This window comes from Equus przewalskii, chromosome 9, assembly GCF_037783145.1.
Source record: "Equus przewalskii isolate Varuska chromosome 9, EquPr2, whole genome shotgun sequence".
Lineage (NCBI taxonomy): Eukaryota > Metazoa > Chordata > Mammalia > Perissodactyla > Equidae > Equus > Equus przewalskii.
Window position 1 is genome coordinate 50244920 of NC_091839.1, and position 12761 is coordinate 50257680.

A 12761-nucleotide genomic window follows, 5' to 3' on the forward strand; every position below is an offset into this window, starting at 1 on the left:
ACACAGGCTTGCTGACACCTTAATTCTAGCCAAGTGAGACTTCTGACCTACAGAACTGTACATAATAAACTTGTACTGTTTTAAACCACTAAATTTGTGGTAATTTGTTACAGTAGCAATTGGAATCCAACATATTTTATAAAATAGTTGGACCTAACCCTGACAAAGCTATCATCGTATACACAAATATCAAGTTGAGGAGAAAAGATGAAAGCACGAGATTATCTTAATGCTGACATCAACTGAACCAGCTACTGAAGTTAAGAGCAAGTCAGAAAAACGTCCATGTAGTTTGCCTTAATCCAATCTGAGAATCCTCTTATAAAGTAAATTAGAGAAATGTATTTACTTTAAATCTTTAAATATTGTATTTGGTATATATTCTACTTTCCACTTTTAAACTTTGTCTCTCCATGAAAAAATAATAAAACCAAAAAGGCAAGCCCAGCCCTTAGTTTCTTTCCAAATGATTTTGCTATGAAGCAGGGCTCCTTTTGGTCAGCGATTCCGCCTTGTGGCACTACCCGGTCCGGCCGGCGCCTGGCTGGAGGGCGCTCAAGAGCCCGGCGCGGCTGGCCCGGCGGCCGGAGGAGGAGGAAGACGGGCCGGAGGAGGAAGTGGTCAGTGGCCGACGGGCGCGAGCTAGCTGGCGATGGTGCCGCTGCGGCTGCTGCTGTGGAGTGCGCGCTGGGCGATCCTCGGGTCCGCCGACTCTGCGCTCTGGGGTGAGCTCGGTGGTCCCTGGGGAAAGGAAGAGCACCTAACCTGGAACACCGGGGAAGGGATGGCATTGGGGTTGCTCGATTCTTTAGGCTTCCACTTAAGAGTCAGATCCATTACTCTTGGTACGTGGGGTTGTAACACCTATTTGCAGTTCTTGTTCCTGCAGATCCCAAACTACTGGGGTCTGGGGCTGCCCTCGGGGACGCAGGGAGAGAGGTAAACATTGCTCATGGGAGCTCGCGTGGGAAGGCTTGTATAAGGGTATTGATGCTTGACTGAGCCATGAAGGTCAATTCGGGACTCGGAAAAACGAGCCAGATGGCCAGTTCCGGCCTGGGAGAGCCACAATGAGTAGCCCAGGCTTGTGAGTTACACATGTCACCGACGAGAGAGCATGGCTCATAGCTTGACGGAGCAGTCACGTAGAATTACAACGTTAGAGCCAGAAAAGTACCGCCCCTGACTTTACAGACGGAAGCAGAAGCCAGAGAAGTGAAGGTGGTTAGTGGAAGCATTAGATCTAGAACTCAGAGCAGGTCTCAGTCCCTTCTCTTTGCTTTACGTGCTGCCTCTCCTTTAGCAACAACTTTTATTTTTGGGTGCGTGGACATGGGCCCGGGCGTAACACTCTGCACCACTTCTTCCAGTTTTTATTCCGTTTTAACTGTTGGTACATACTCTGTAGTTTAAGATGTGCTTTTCTATGCACATCTTAACCAATGCAAATTGGTTTTTCCTTTATACTACAGTCATTTCTTGAGCATCTAATCTGCCAGGCCTCTTGTGGGGATACAGCCGCTGCAGTTCGCTCAACCATTTTGGGGGGAGACAGACACAAAGGAAATAATCACCACAGACAGCCCAGTCGAGTGAGACTGCAGTGGAAAGAACTGGCTCTACCTGAGTTGCAGAAAATGTTAGAGAAAAGGTGCCTTTTTCATTTAAAAAGGTCTACCAGTAATACATGATTATATTCTCATTACATTAAAACAAACAATGAAGCACAGTGTAAGTCCCTCTTTATACACCCTCCCCATGCCGCTCTCCTCCCTGGATGTGGTTTGGTACACATCCTTCTAAACAATTTTCCATGAGTATACAGAAAGAAATGTAGACATAAAAATACTACATATATAATCTGTATGTTATATATATAATATAAATTTATATTATAAATCATATGTATATAATGTGACCTACTGTGCACACTTTACTGTAATTTTTTCTCCCTTAGGTATTCAGAGGCTTTCCATGGCAGCATTTTTAACGCTTTTAACCACTGCATACATTCCATAATATGGGTGTCTACAGTTTATTTAGACAGTCCCCTATTGATGGATATTTTGGTTTCCGATTTTTTGCTCCTATAAAAAAAGTTCTTCCATAATTATCATGGTACATGCCTCTTTGTGTGTTTGTACAAGTATTTTACTAGAATAGATACCTGGAAGTGGAATTGTTGAATCAAAGGGGTGACAAGTGACATTTAACTGGGTCTTAAAGGAGAGTAAGAATGTGCCAGGTAGAAAGGAGAGAGAAAGATATTCCTTCTAGAAGGAATGGTGTGCATAAATCATGACGGAAAGGCAGAAATAAATATTTATTCATTGTACTGTATGGATTATTTAAACCTCACAGCAACTTTAAAGGTTAAATAACATTATTCCCATTTTACAAATAAGAAACTTAAGTCCCAGAGAGTTCGAGTGATCTGCCCAGGGTTGCAGCACTAAGTGGGCAGCCAGGATTTGAACCTGGTTTATCTGACTCTGAAATTTCTGCTGTTTCAACCATAAAAATGTAGTTTGAGCACATGCATACTTTTGATCAGGCTGGAGGGTAGAGTAATTGGGGCAGCGGAGGAATGTGACGGAGGAGAAGGTTTGGTAAGTTACCGGGTAAGGTGGAATGAAGGGCATTATTTACATACTAAGGAGCTTGGACTCTACCCTGTAATGTAGGCTGAAGGGAGTACCCAGGTGAGGCTAGATTCACCAGTTGGAAAGAGCAAAATTGGAGTTTGTTCAAAGATTAGGTTCAAAAAGCCGAAAATCAGGCATAGTCTGCATGACTCATGAAAATTGCCCCAGAGAACCACACATCATCTCTCAATAAAAACAGCCAGTTTTTCTTCAGTGTGGGAACAGATCAGAGTTTCTTTGATTGAGAAGTGGCTGATTTACAAGTGCATGGAGGCCATGTTGTACAAAAAAATGCACTATTGCTTTAAATGAAAAATGAGCGAGGAGTAGAGGCTCATACACTAAGAGGCTTGGGAGAGCTGACTCATTAAGGGAACATACTTGCTTCAGGTTTTTGCTCAGGGGAAAGGCTGGAAATCTAGTCTTCACTGATGGATCACACACCGTGTTCTCTCCCTACCCCAAGAGGAGTATAACTGAATTAGAGAAGGTTAAAAGTCAGTTTGATATGAGTCCACTATGCAAGAAAACCTTAGCTATCTTTGATTCAGTTACACAGCTTACATGCTGTGATTGTGTTTCCCAATGGCTAAGTGCCACAGTCTTGAGTTTAACCTAATTTTTCAAGTTACCGTAGTGTCCCTATTGCTAACAATGTGGAACAGCAACAAGTGTGAAATTCAGCTGCTGGCCCTTTATTTTCTGGGAATTCACAAAACAGCTAGTTGAATGAGAAATAATTTGATTCCAGGTGTTTTAAGATCTAATGTTGTAGACAAAAATGCACCAACTTTCAAAATCTGAAGAGGAAGAGGAAGCCTGTATTATTTTTTAAATTTATTTATTGTGGTAAAATATGTATAACATAAAATTCACCATTTTAACCAGTTTTGAGTGTATAATTCACTGGCATTAATTATATTCACAATGTTGTGCAACCATCACCACTATCTATTTCAAAAATTCTCATCACCCCAACAGAAGCTCCGTACTCATTAAGCAATAACTCCCCATCCCGCCTCCCTCCAACCACTGGTAACCTCTACCCTACTTTCTGTTTCTGTGAATGTATCTATTCTAGACATTTCACATAAGTGGAATCATAATATATTTGTCCATTTGTGTCTGGATTATTTCACTTAGCATAATGTTTTCAGTGTTGTAATTTCATGTTGTAGTATGTGTCTGAACTTCATCCCTTTGTATGACTGAATAATATCCCATTGTATGTATATGCCACATTTTGTGTATCCATTCCTCTCTTGATGAACACTCAGGTTGTTACCACCTTTTGGCTATTGTGAATAATGCTGCTATGAGCATCGGTGTACAAGAATCTGGTTGAGTCCCTGTTTTCAATTTTTTGGGGGTACATACCATAGAGTGGAATGCCTGGGAAACCTGTATTTTTAAACTATTATAGGTACATGTTCATTTTTGCTTTCAGTGAGAAAGACAAATGAAAATATTAAAGTGTATGGTTTTTACAAGAAGATATGTTTTTTCGAACTTACTTTTGGCTTTTCTTAACTGCTTAATAAATGGAACCGCTAGGCATTTATTTTGGCCTATGGGCACTGCAAAAAATTTACTAAGACATTAAAGGCATCGTGAACCAAGAAAGTTTGGGAATGTCTGGCTTATACACAGTGTTCTCCAATAATTTTTTTAAATTTAATACTATATTTTGGACAACTTACATTAAATAATATTCCATTGTATAAATGTACCACTTGTAATATAACCATTCCCTTACTGATAAGCTTCCAGCTAATTTCCATTTTTCAATATTACAGAGACTGCTGCCAAATAATGTATTTATACATGTATACATTTGTATGTATTCATGCTAATACTCCTGTAGGATAATTCCTAAAATTGTGAGGTAAAAAAGATATACATACTTAAAAAGTTACTACTGCTAAATTTCCCTTTCAAAAGGTTTTAACATTACGCACTCCTAATAATGTGTGAGTACCAATGTTCTCATATCCTCACCAATATTATCAATCCTTTTAATATTTACAAATCTGACAAAATTCTAAAGTTTTGTTTAAATCTTGCATTTCCTTAATAAGTGGTGAGATTGGGCATTGGACGTCTTTTCACATTTTATTGGCCATTTGTATTTCTAATGTCGATTCCCTGTTCTTGTTTTGACCATTATTCTATTGAGATTTTTGTCCTTTTCCTATTTATTTGTATGAGCTCTATTTTATTGATACTCATCTTTTGTTGTTTCTATTTTACAAATATCTTCTTCCTGCCTGCCACTTGTTTTCTGATTGTTCACTGTGGTTTTCCCATATATAAATTTAGTATTTTTAATGAGGTCAAATCTTTATGACTTCTGAGTTTTTGTATTGTGTTTAGAATGGCCTTCTCATCCCCAAATTTAAATAATCTGCTCTTGTTTTCTATTATTTTAAGTTATTAACTTTTAGGTTTAAATTTAAATTTATTTACATGTAAGGAATGAGGTAATAATCTGCTTAAAGTTTCTTCCTGATGGCAAGCTGTTGCCCTACATATTTATTGAATAAAATATAATTTCCCCATTAATCTGAAATATCACTGTTACCACATACTGAATTCTCATGGATGGTATATTGTGGTCCCATAAATCTTTTCCTATACCAGTTTTACACGGTTTAAACCAATTTCACTTTATAATATATTTAATATTTTAAACAAATTTTGAAGCATTATCATAGTGGTCATTTTGTTGTGAAATACGAACATTAATAACTTGGTTTTGCTTTTATTTTTAAAATCTTTTCAGGTTTTTTTCAATTTTTAAAATATAATTTTAGACCTACAGGAAAGTTGCAAAAGCAAATGTTGTTCCCTTTATTCTTACTTACCCAACTTCCCCTAATGTCAACATCTTACATGGTATAATTATTGAAACCAGGAAATTAATATTGATATAACACTAGTAACTAATCCACAGACCTTATTTAAATTTCACCAGTTTTCCCACTGATGGCTTTTATAGTCCTACATCCAATCCAGGATCCTACATTGTATTCACTTGTCGTGTCTCTTTAGTCTGCTTCAATCTGTGACAGTTCCACAGTCTTTGTCTTTCATGACCTTGACACTTTTAAGAGTGCTGGTTATTTTAGAGATTGAGTGAGCATATCTTCTGATTAGATTCAGGGTATGCTTTTTGGCAAGAATGCTAGGGAAGTACTGTTGTGCTCAGTGCATCATATTAGAGGGTACATGTTGTCAACATATCTTATTGCTACTGAAGTGATCTTAAATGATTGGTTATTTTTTTATTTTTTGGATTCACAACAGGTAGAACTTTAATGGATGTTTAGTAAAGGCTTCTCATCTAAAGTCAGTTTTCCATCTTTTTCCAAGTGGTTCAAGCTGGCAGCACTTGCCACTCCATTGGATAGTTAGTAATTAGTAAGTATCTGGTGGGGAGATACTATTCCGTGTCTCATCATATTTTCACCCCCTAAATCTAGCAGCTACCAATAGTCCTTGCCTGCAACAGTTATTACTGGGGTGTTTCCTTAATGATAATTTTGTTTCCATCATTTCTTCTACATTTATCAATTGAAATAATGCCTTCTTCCCACTTATTTATTTACTCGATTATATCCTTACATCAGTATGGACTCGTGGATTTATTTTATTTTATGAGTTATTATCCAGTACCATATTATGTTTTCAATTATTTAATAGAGATAGAAACAGTGCCATTAAGGACTTATAAGGGCGGGGGCCAGCCTGGTGGCTCAGCGGTTAAGTGCGGCCGTTCCACTTGGGTGGCCCTGGGTCCGCCGGTTCGGATCCCAGGTGCGCACATGTGCCTGTACGCACCGCTTGTCAAGCCGTGCTGTGGTGGGCATTCCACATATAAAGCAGAGGAAGATGGGCACGGATGTTAGCTTAGGGCCTGTCTTCCTCAGCAAAAAGAGGAGGATTGGTGGCAGATGTTAGCTCAGGGCTCATCTTCCTCAAAAGAAAAAAGACTTACAAGGGTAGTTTCAGATGTAAGGTCCTTACATCTAACATGGCTTATTATCTTCTCTTGCAAGGGGAAATGAAATTAAAATTTTCTTTATATTGTAACTCGGAGTAGGGTAAGATTTACAAATTATTTGCACAATTCTGTTACCAAATGCTGAATGTATACTTACAAGCTTCCTCCAATTAAGGGGCTTGGAGAGAGTAGAATATGACACTGGCACAAAGTCAAAAAAAAAGGTCAATTATAGTTAGCTGGCTGGAACCAGGGGAAAATTTCCTTTGACCCACCTTTTCCAGATATTGATAGCGATGTCATTTTGAAGTGTTCTGGTGCCAGTAAGGAGAACGATGTTATGAGAACACGGACACACAGCAAGGGGTGAGAACACCTCTGACTAGCAAATGAGGTGGAAAAGATGGGTAGAGGAAAAAAAGCACGGAGCAGACTGAACTGGGCATCTGCAACTTAGATTTTATATAAATTTGGTGCTGCATTCCTTGCCCGGTGCTGCCGGCCTGCCCATTTGGCATTTTGAAGATGCCTAAATTATTTTATTCTTTCCAGGTGTCAAGTCAATAAAAGGAAGCTGCCACAATTTTTGTACTGCTGTTTCTGAAGATGTCACTTACGAGGAACTTAAAAACCGGTTGAATTCCAAAAGCATTATGTTAATTGATGTTAGAGAGAAATGGGAAATTCTTGAGTATGGAAAAATCCCCGGGTCTGTCAATATACCATGTAAGTGACACATGTCTTAAACTGATTCATTAAAAAAAATCTATTCAATAAAATTTACTGTATAAAGTTTAATTGAAATTCTTAACATTTCTTTCAGTGGCTGAGGTAAGTGAAGCTCTCCAGATGAACCCAAAAGCCTTCCACGAGAAGTACAACGAAGCAAAGCCGTCCAGATCGGACAGGCTAGTGTTTTCGTGTGTAGCTGGAGTGAGAAGCAAGAAGGCTCTGGACACAGCAATATCTCTGGGCTTTAGCAGGTGCGTAGATGAAGGATAAAAATGGCTTCAAGAATGTGTATCGCAATGTTTCATAGGTACTGCAGTCCCCCCTTATCCGCAGGGGATATGTTCCGAGACCCCCAGTGTATGTCTAAAACTGGATGGTACTGAGCCCTATATATACTGTTTATTTCCTATGCATACATACCTATGATAAAATTTAATTTATAAATTAGGTACAGTAAGTGATTAACAATAACTAATAGGAAAATTGAACAGTTATAACAATATACTGTAATAAAAGATATGTGAATGTGGCATCTTTCAGTGCAAAACTATTCCTGAATCTGTGTATCCATCCCTTACTTGCAATAAGCAGCTTGGTGTGGACTCGTTTCAGGGGACCCCTTGCTGAAGTCTTTGTATGGGCTCAGTGCTTCCTGGCACAACACATTACTGTCAGTTGGAACCCATCTTCTGTTCCTGTCTTCCACGCACAAATTTAGTGCCTTTTCCATCTCAACTAAGCACTTATCACACACTGTGGCCATTAACTTTTGTAGTTTGAGGTGCAACAGCAAAACTAGCATGAATTTCTCTTTCCTTCTTCACAGTTTCACAGATAGAAGATTCATTCTTACTGCAGATCTTAGCAGCCTCAGCATATGACTTTTTATTTCTCTATTAAGTCAAGAACTTTCACCTTTTCACTTAAAGGAAGTACTTTATGGCTTCTCTTTGGCCTATCCGAATTGCCAGCATCACTACTCTTGTGCTTGGGGCCATTATTAAAATAAAGGGTTACATTATTATATTAAAATTTAAAAAAGGGTTACTTGAACACAAGCACTGTGATATCATGACAGTCGATTTGATAACCTAGACGGCTACTAAGTTTCTAACAGGCAGGTAGCGTTTACAGCGTGGACACGCTGGACAAAGGGATCACTGATGACCTGGGTGGGACAGCGCAAGATTTCATCACCCTATTCAGAATGGCTCACAGTTTAAAACTTATGAATTATTTCTGCAATTTTCCATTTAATATTTTTGGATCACAGTTGACTACAGGTAGCTGAAACCACAGAAAGCAAAACTGTGGATCAGGGGGGACTATTGTATTACATTTTTATTAGTCTACTGAAAAATTTCTTCTAATTACCATGTTAGTAATGGCAGGATAGCGAGACTAAGAGCCTCTACCTTTTCATCCTACTCAAATGTAACACAATCTTTTAAATAGGCTTAAAGTCTAAATAGTATGGTGAGTAGCCATTGCATCTCTAAACCTCTACAGTTCTTATCTCTGAAGTTCCTATCAACCTTGTGTTATAAAGCAGGAGAAAATATCTATAGTACTAACTATTTGATTTATGTTTTCAGTGCTCAACACTATGCTGGAGGATGGAAGGAATGGGCAACCTATGAATGTTCAGAGAAGAAAGAAAGAAATTGAATTTTGGAATACAAGCTGGCTCCTTCCTTGTGTACATGCAGCCTATTATAGTGGAATGAGCAAAAGAATAAAAATCTAGCCCTGGCACCTAGCATTGGCTACTGGGAAGGGGATTGTGTATAAGTCGATTAATTGTTGAATCTTTTTCTCAACTGTAGATTTCTCCCTGCCTACTTCCAAAGGCTATTGAGGATTGAAATAATGTATGTGACTTGCCATGGAAATATAAGGGCTGATATTCTAATTTTTAAATAGTTTAGTATAGTTCAATAGTATTCCAAAAGACCAGGTTGCTTGTATTACCTAATCATAACGTGTGACCATTTGTATTAGGACAGCTTCTATTCATCGAAGAGCTACCAGTAGATTAACAGACTTGACCTTAAAACACCAAGAATCTGGGATCCAGAAAAGTAGGTGAAATATGAACAATGAAAATACATTAACAGCATCCAAAGACTTATGGTAGTGTTGTGACCAGAAGGGGAGTGATATAATTTGCAATTTTAAAAACTAATATGATGTATGGGGGTAGAAATCAGAACAGTGGTTGCTTCTGTGGAGGGAAGGAAATTAACTGGAAAAGGCAAGAAGTAAATTTCTAGGGTGATGGAAATGCTCTATATGTTGACTGAGGTATTAGTACATAGGTATATACATTTATCAAAATTCATTGAACACAAAAATATACATTTTTCTATAATTTATCTCAATTAAAGAACAATTAAAATAGAAAAAAAGTTAAATGTAAATGACTCCCACTAGCATGAATATATTTCCTTGTAATGTTAAGTCCTACACTTGTTAGTGCACTGATGGTAAAACAAATCTGTGCTTTCTTCCGTCTGCCTCTTCAGACCCATCTGATTTTAGTGTCACTTAACGTTAGTTGTTCGGATCATATAAGGCCTAGCAAGTAACTACAAGGACTTGATTTGTCCTAAGTGATATATTAAGCCACTGGAGAATTTGGCATAGGGACGTGATGGGATCATCTTGAACTCCCATTTCTGATAATGTCAGTCTAGTTTCTAGCAGAGCAAACTCCCTACAAGAACTAGAAAAGCTGGAAAATATACACACATATTACACACACACACACTTTTCAATGTTGGTTCATCCTCTGAGGCTTTCCTCCTCCCTGAGACCATGGCTCTTCAAATCCTTGCTGCCTGAGTAATTCTGTCATGCCTTTAAGCAGATTTTGTTTATATATTTATATAAACAAGGATTACCAGGGCAAATATACTAAGGCAGTGAGGATTTGAGGAGCTACAATCTCACAGAGATGGAAACTGTAGAGAGTGGGCCCACACCGAAGTACTAGGCCCATCAAGGAACAGCAGCCTGGGTAAGGAGCCTGGGTAAACACACCAGGCTTTTAGTTGGACCCCCTGAAAAGCTATACTCTGAGTAGAGGTGAACCAGAAATTGACCAACCCTTATAAACATATAAGACCAGCTTTGAATCAACTAAACGTCTGAATGAATTAAGGTGATCTTTCTCACACTCTGAGGGCCTACCAGAAGTACATCATTTCTTGGAGAAAGATCCCATTATCTAGCTAGAGCAGGGGTTGGCAATAGTAAATACTTGAGGTTTGTGGGCCATAAGGTCTCTGTTGCAACTACTCAACTCTACTACTGTTGCACAAACGCAGCCAGAGACAACATGTGAACAAATGAATGGTGGCTGCGTTCCAATAAAACCATTTATGGCCACTTAGGTTTAAATTTTATGTAAGTTTCATGTGTTGCAAAATATCCTTTTATTTTTCAACCATTTAAAAATATAGCAAACATTCATAGCTGAAAGGCCAGGCAAAAACAGTGGTAGGCAGGATTTGGCCCATGGGGCATGGTTTGCAGAACTCTGAGCCACAGCCACAAATTATCCCTACAGTTTTTCATATATAATGTTCAGAATTCTATAAAAAATCACTAGAAATAGCAGTAAATGGGACCTCATTACTGAAAAATAAGAGAATAAAGAAAACACAATAGAAGCAGATCCACAGATCTACATATTGGAGTTTTCAGACATAGTTTAAAATAATTTTGATTTATATATTCAATAACTTAGATGACAAAGTGGAAAAATTTATTAGAGGAATAGAAACTACCAAAACGTATCAAATAGAATTTCTAAAATTTAAAAATACAATAACCAGAGGCTGGCCTGGTGGCATGGTGGTTGGGTGTGCACGCTCTGCTTCATTGGCCCAGGGTTCACAGGTTTGGATCCCAGGCACAGACCTATACACTGCTCATCAGGCCATGCTGTGGCAGCGTCCCACAAAGACTGGCACAGATTTAGCTCAGGGCCAATCTTCCTCACCAAAACCAAAAAACAAACAAACAAAAACAATAACTGAAATTAACCTAGTAGACGGTAGATGGGTTTAAGAGCAGATTAGACACAGCTGATGAGAAGGATTAATAAAAACAAAAAAACTGAGGTGCACATATTAACATGGATAACTCACAATGTCTAGAGAAAAAAATTACAGAAACATATATGGTACGACATGCAAAATAATTCAGTTTATTTATATATGTACATATATAGTATAAGAGTACATATTTATGTACATTACACTATAAATAAATTATGAGAATAATAAATACCAAATTCAGAATGGTTTCCTTTGTGGGGCGAGAATACTGGAGGCTTTACAATAATATTAACATTTTATTTAGCATGTTTGGTGGATAAACAAACACTTATTATTTTTACCTTTTGCATATATGGGATAAGAACTTAATATCCCCACTTGCAGACACTTAAACCAGATTCTACAATTATAATACCTTTGGATTCCTGATACTTTTTTAAAGAAACAACCTTATGATAAATAATGTATCCTATTTACCCAAATATAACTTCATTTACATCTTTTTGAAGCAGCAAAGGGTTAGTAAATTAATTAGAATATTTTCTATATTAGATCAAACTTATAAAGATGATTTTGTTATTCTAAAATTTAACAAATTATCTATCTTAAATTGCATTGACTTTTACAATAAAACTCTTAAGAGTAAAACCATTACTAAGGTCTGTAACAGATGCCTCAAAATGTAAAAATATAGCATACGATTTACTACATCACTTAACAAGTGGCTGCTTTATTTCAATCATGGGAGAGTATCACTTTTACTCTGATAATTCAAGGGTAGATCAAGTTTTAGAAATGTAGAATAGCCAGATTACATTTCTAAATACTGTATGTACTATAGATTATTTTCATAATGGAATAGAAGATGTCCTAGAAAAAGTGGCAACAGAGGAGAGCCTGAATTCTGGATTAATCCGAGTGTCCCAGGTTTCGTTATTTACATGGTCCTTCTTACCTGCCTTATGATCTCAGTGAGATCCCTTGGACTCTGTGATAATGTACCCTTTTGCTAGCCAGTAAGTATATTCCATAAAAAATACTGGACAGAGGTAGGATCAGCAGCTAACCTGTGAGAAACTCGTATTATTAAAAATAAATGGAAATTGAATGTTTCTCCCACCATCCAGTAAAAATTATTTTTCAGTGTCTAAAAGGACAGCAATTTATTAATGCAAAAATGTAATGTTGTCACCACCTCTTTTCAATGCTACAAGTTTCTCCAGGAGCAAGGCTAAGGAGGGAAAAGGAAAAAGGAGAGAAATTTTAATAAATTATTATTACGGTAGAATCTAGCTGAAGAGCATCCACCTGGGGATA

At 37.7% G+C, this 12761-nt stretch overlaps 1 protein-coding gene across 1 annotated transcript; it reads left to right on the forward strand.

The window, feature by feature from the left end:
• Positions 1–543: 543 nt before the first annotated feature.
• Positions 544–11680, forward strand: LOC103550513 (thiosulfate sulfurtransferase like domain containing 3). The gene is made up of 4 exons (XM_008519421.2): positions 544–725; positions 7201–7374; positions 7472–7631; positions 8976–11680. Exons 1-4 carry the CDS (start codon positions 653–655, stop codon positions 9046–9048), a joined length of 480 nt encoding a protein of 159 aa, XP_008517643.1. The 5' UTR covers positions 544–652; the 3' UTR covers positions 9049–11680.
• The last annotated feature ends 1081 nt before the right edge of the window (positions 11681–12761 follow it).

What these genes read in the sequence shown, in the direction of transcription:
- LOC103550513 (XM_008519421.2), top strand. Translation starts at nt 653, where the DNA reads ATGGTGCCGCTGCGGCTGCTGCTGTGGAGTGCGCGCTGGGCGATCCTC. An exon ending in CGGGTCTGTCAATATACCAT is followed by an intron (nt 7,375 to 7,471) that starts GTAAGTGACACA and finishes CATTTCTTTCAG; the next exon opens with TGGCTGAGGTAAGTGAAGCT. An exon ending in ATATCTCTGGGCTTTAGCAG is followed by an intron (nt 7,632 to 8,975) that starts GTGCGTAGATGA and finishes TTATGTTTTCAG; the next exon opens with TGCTCAACACTATGCTGGAG.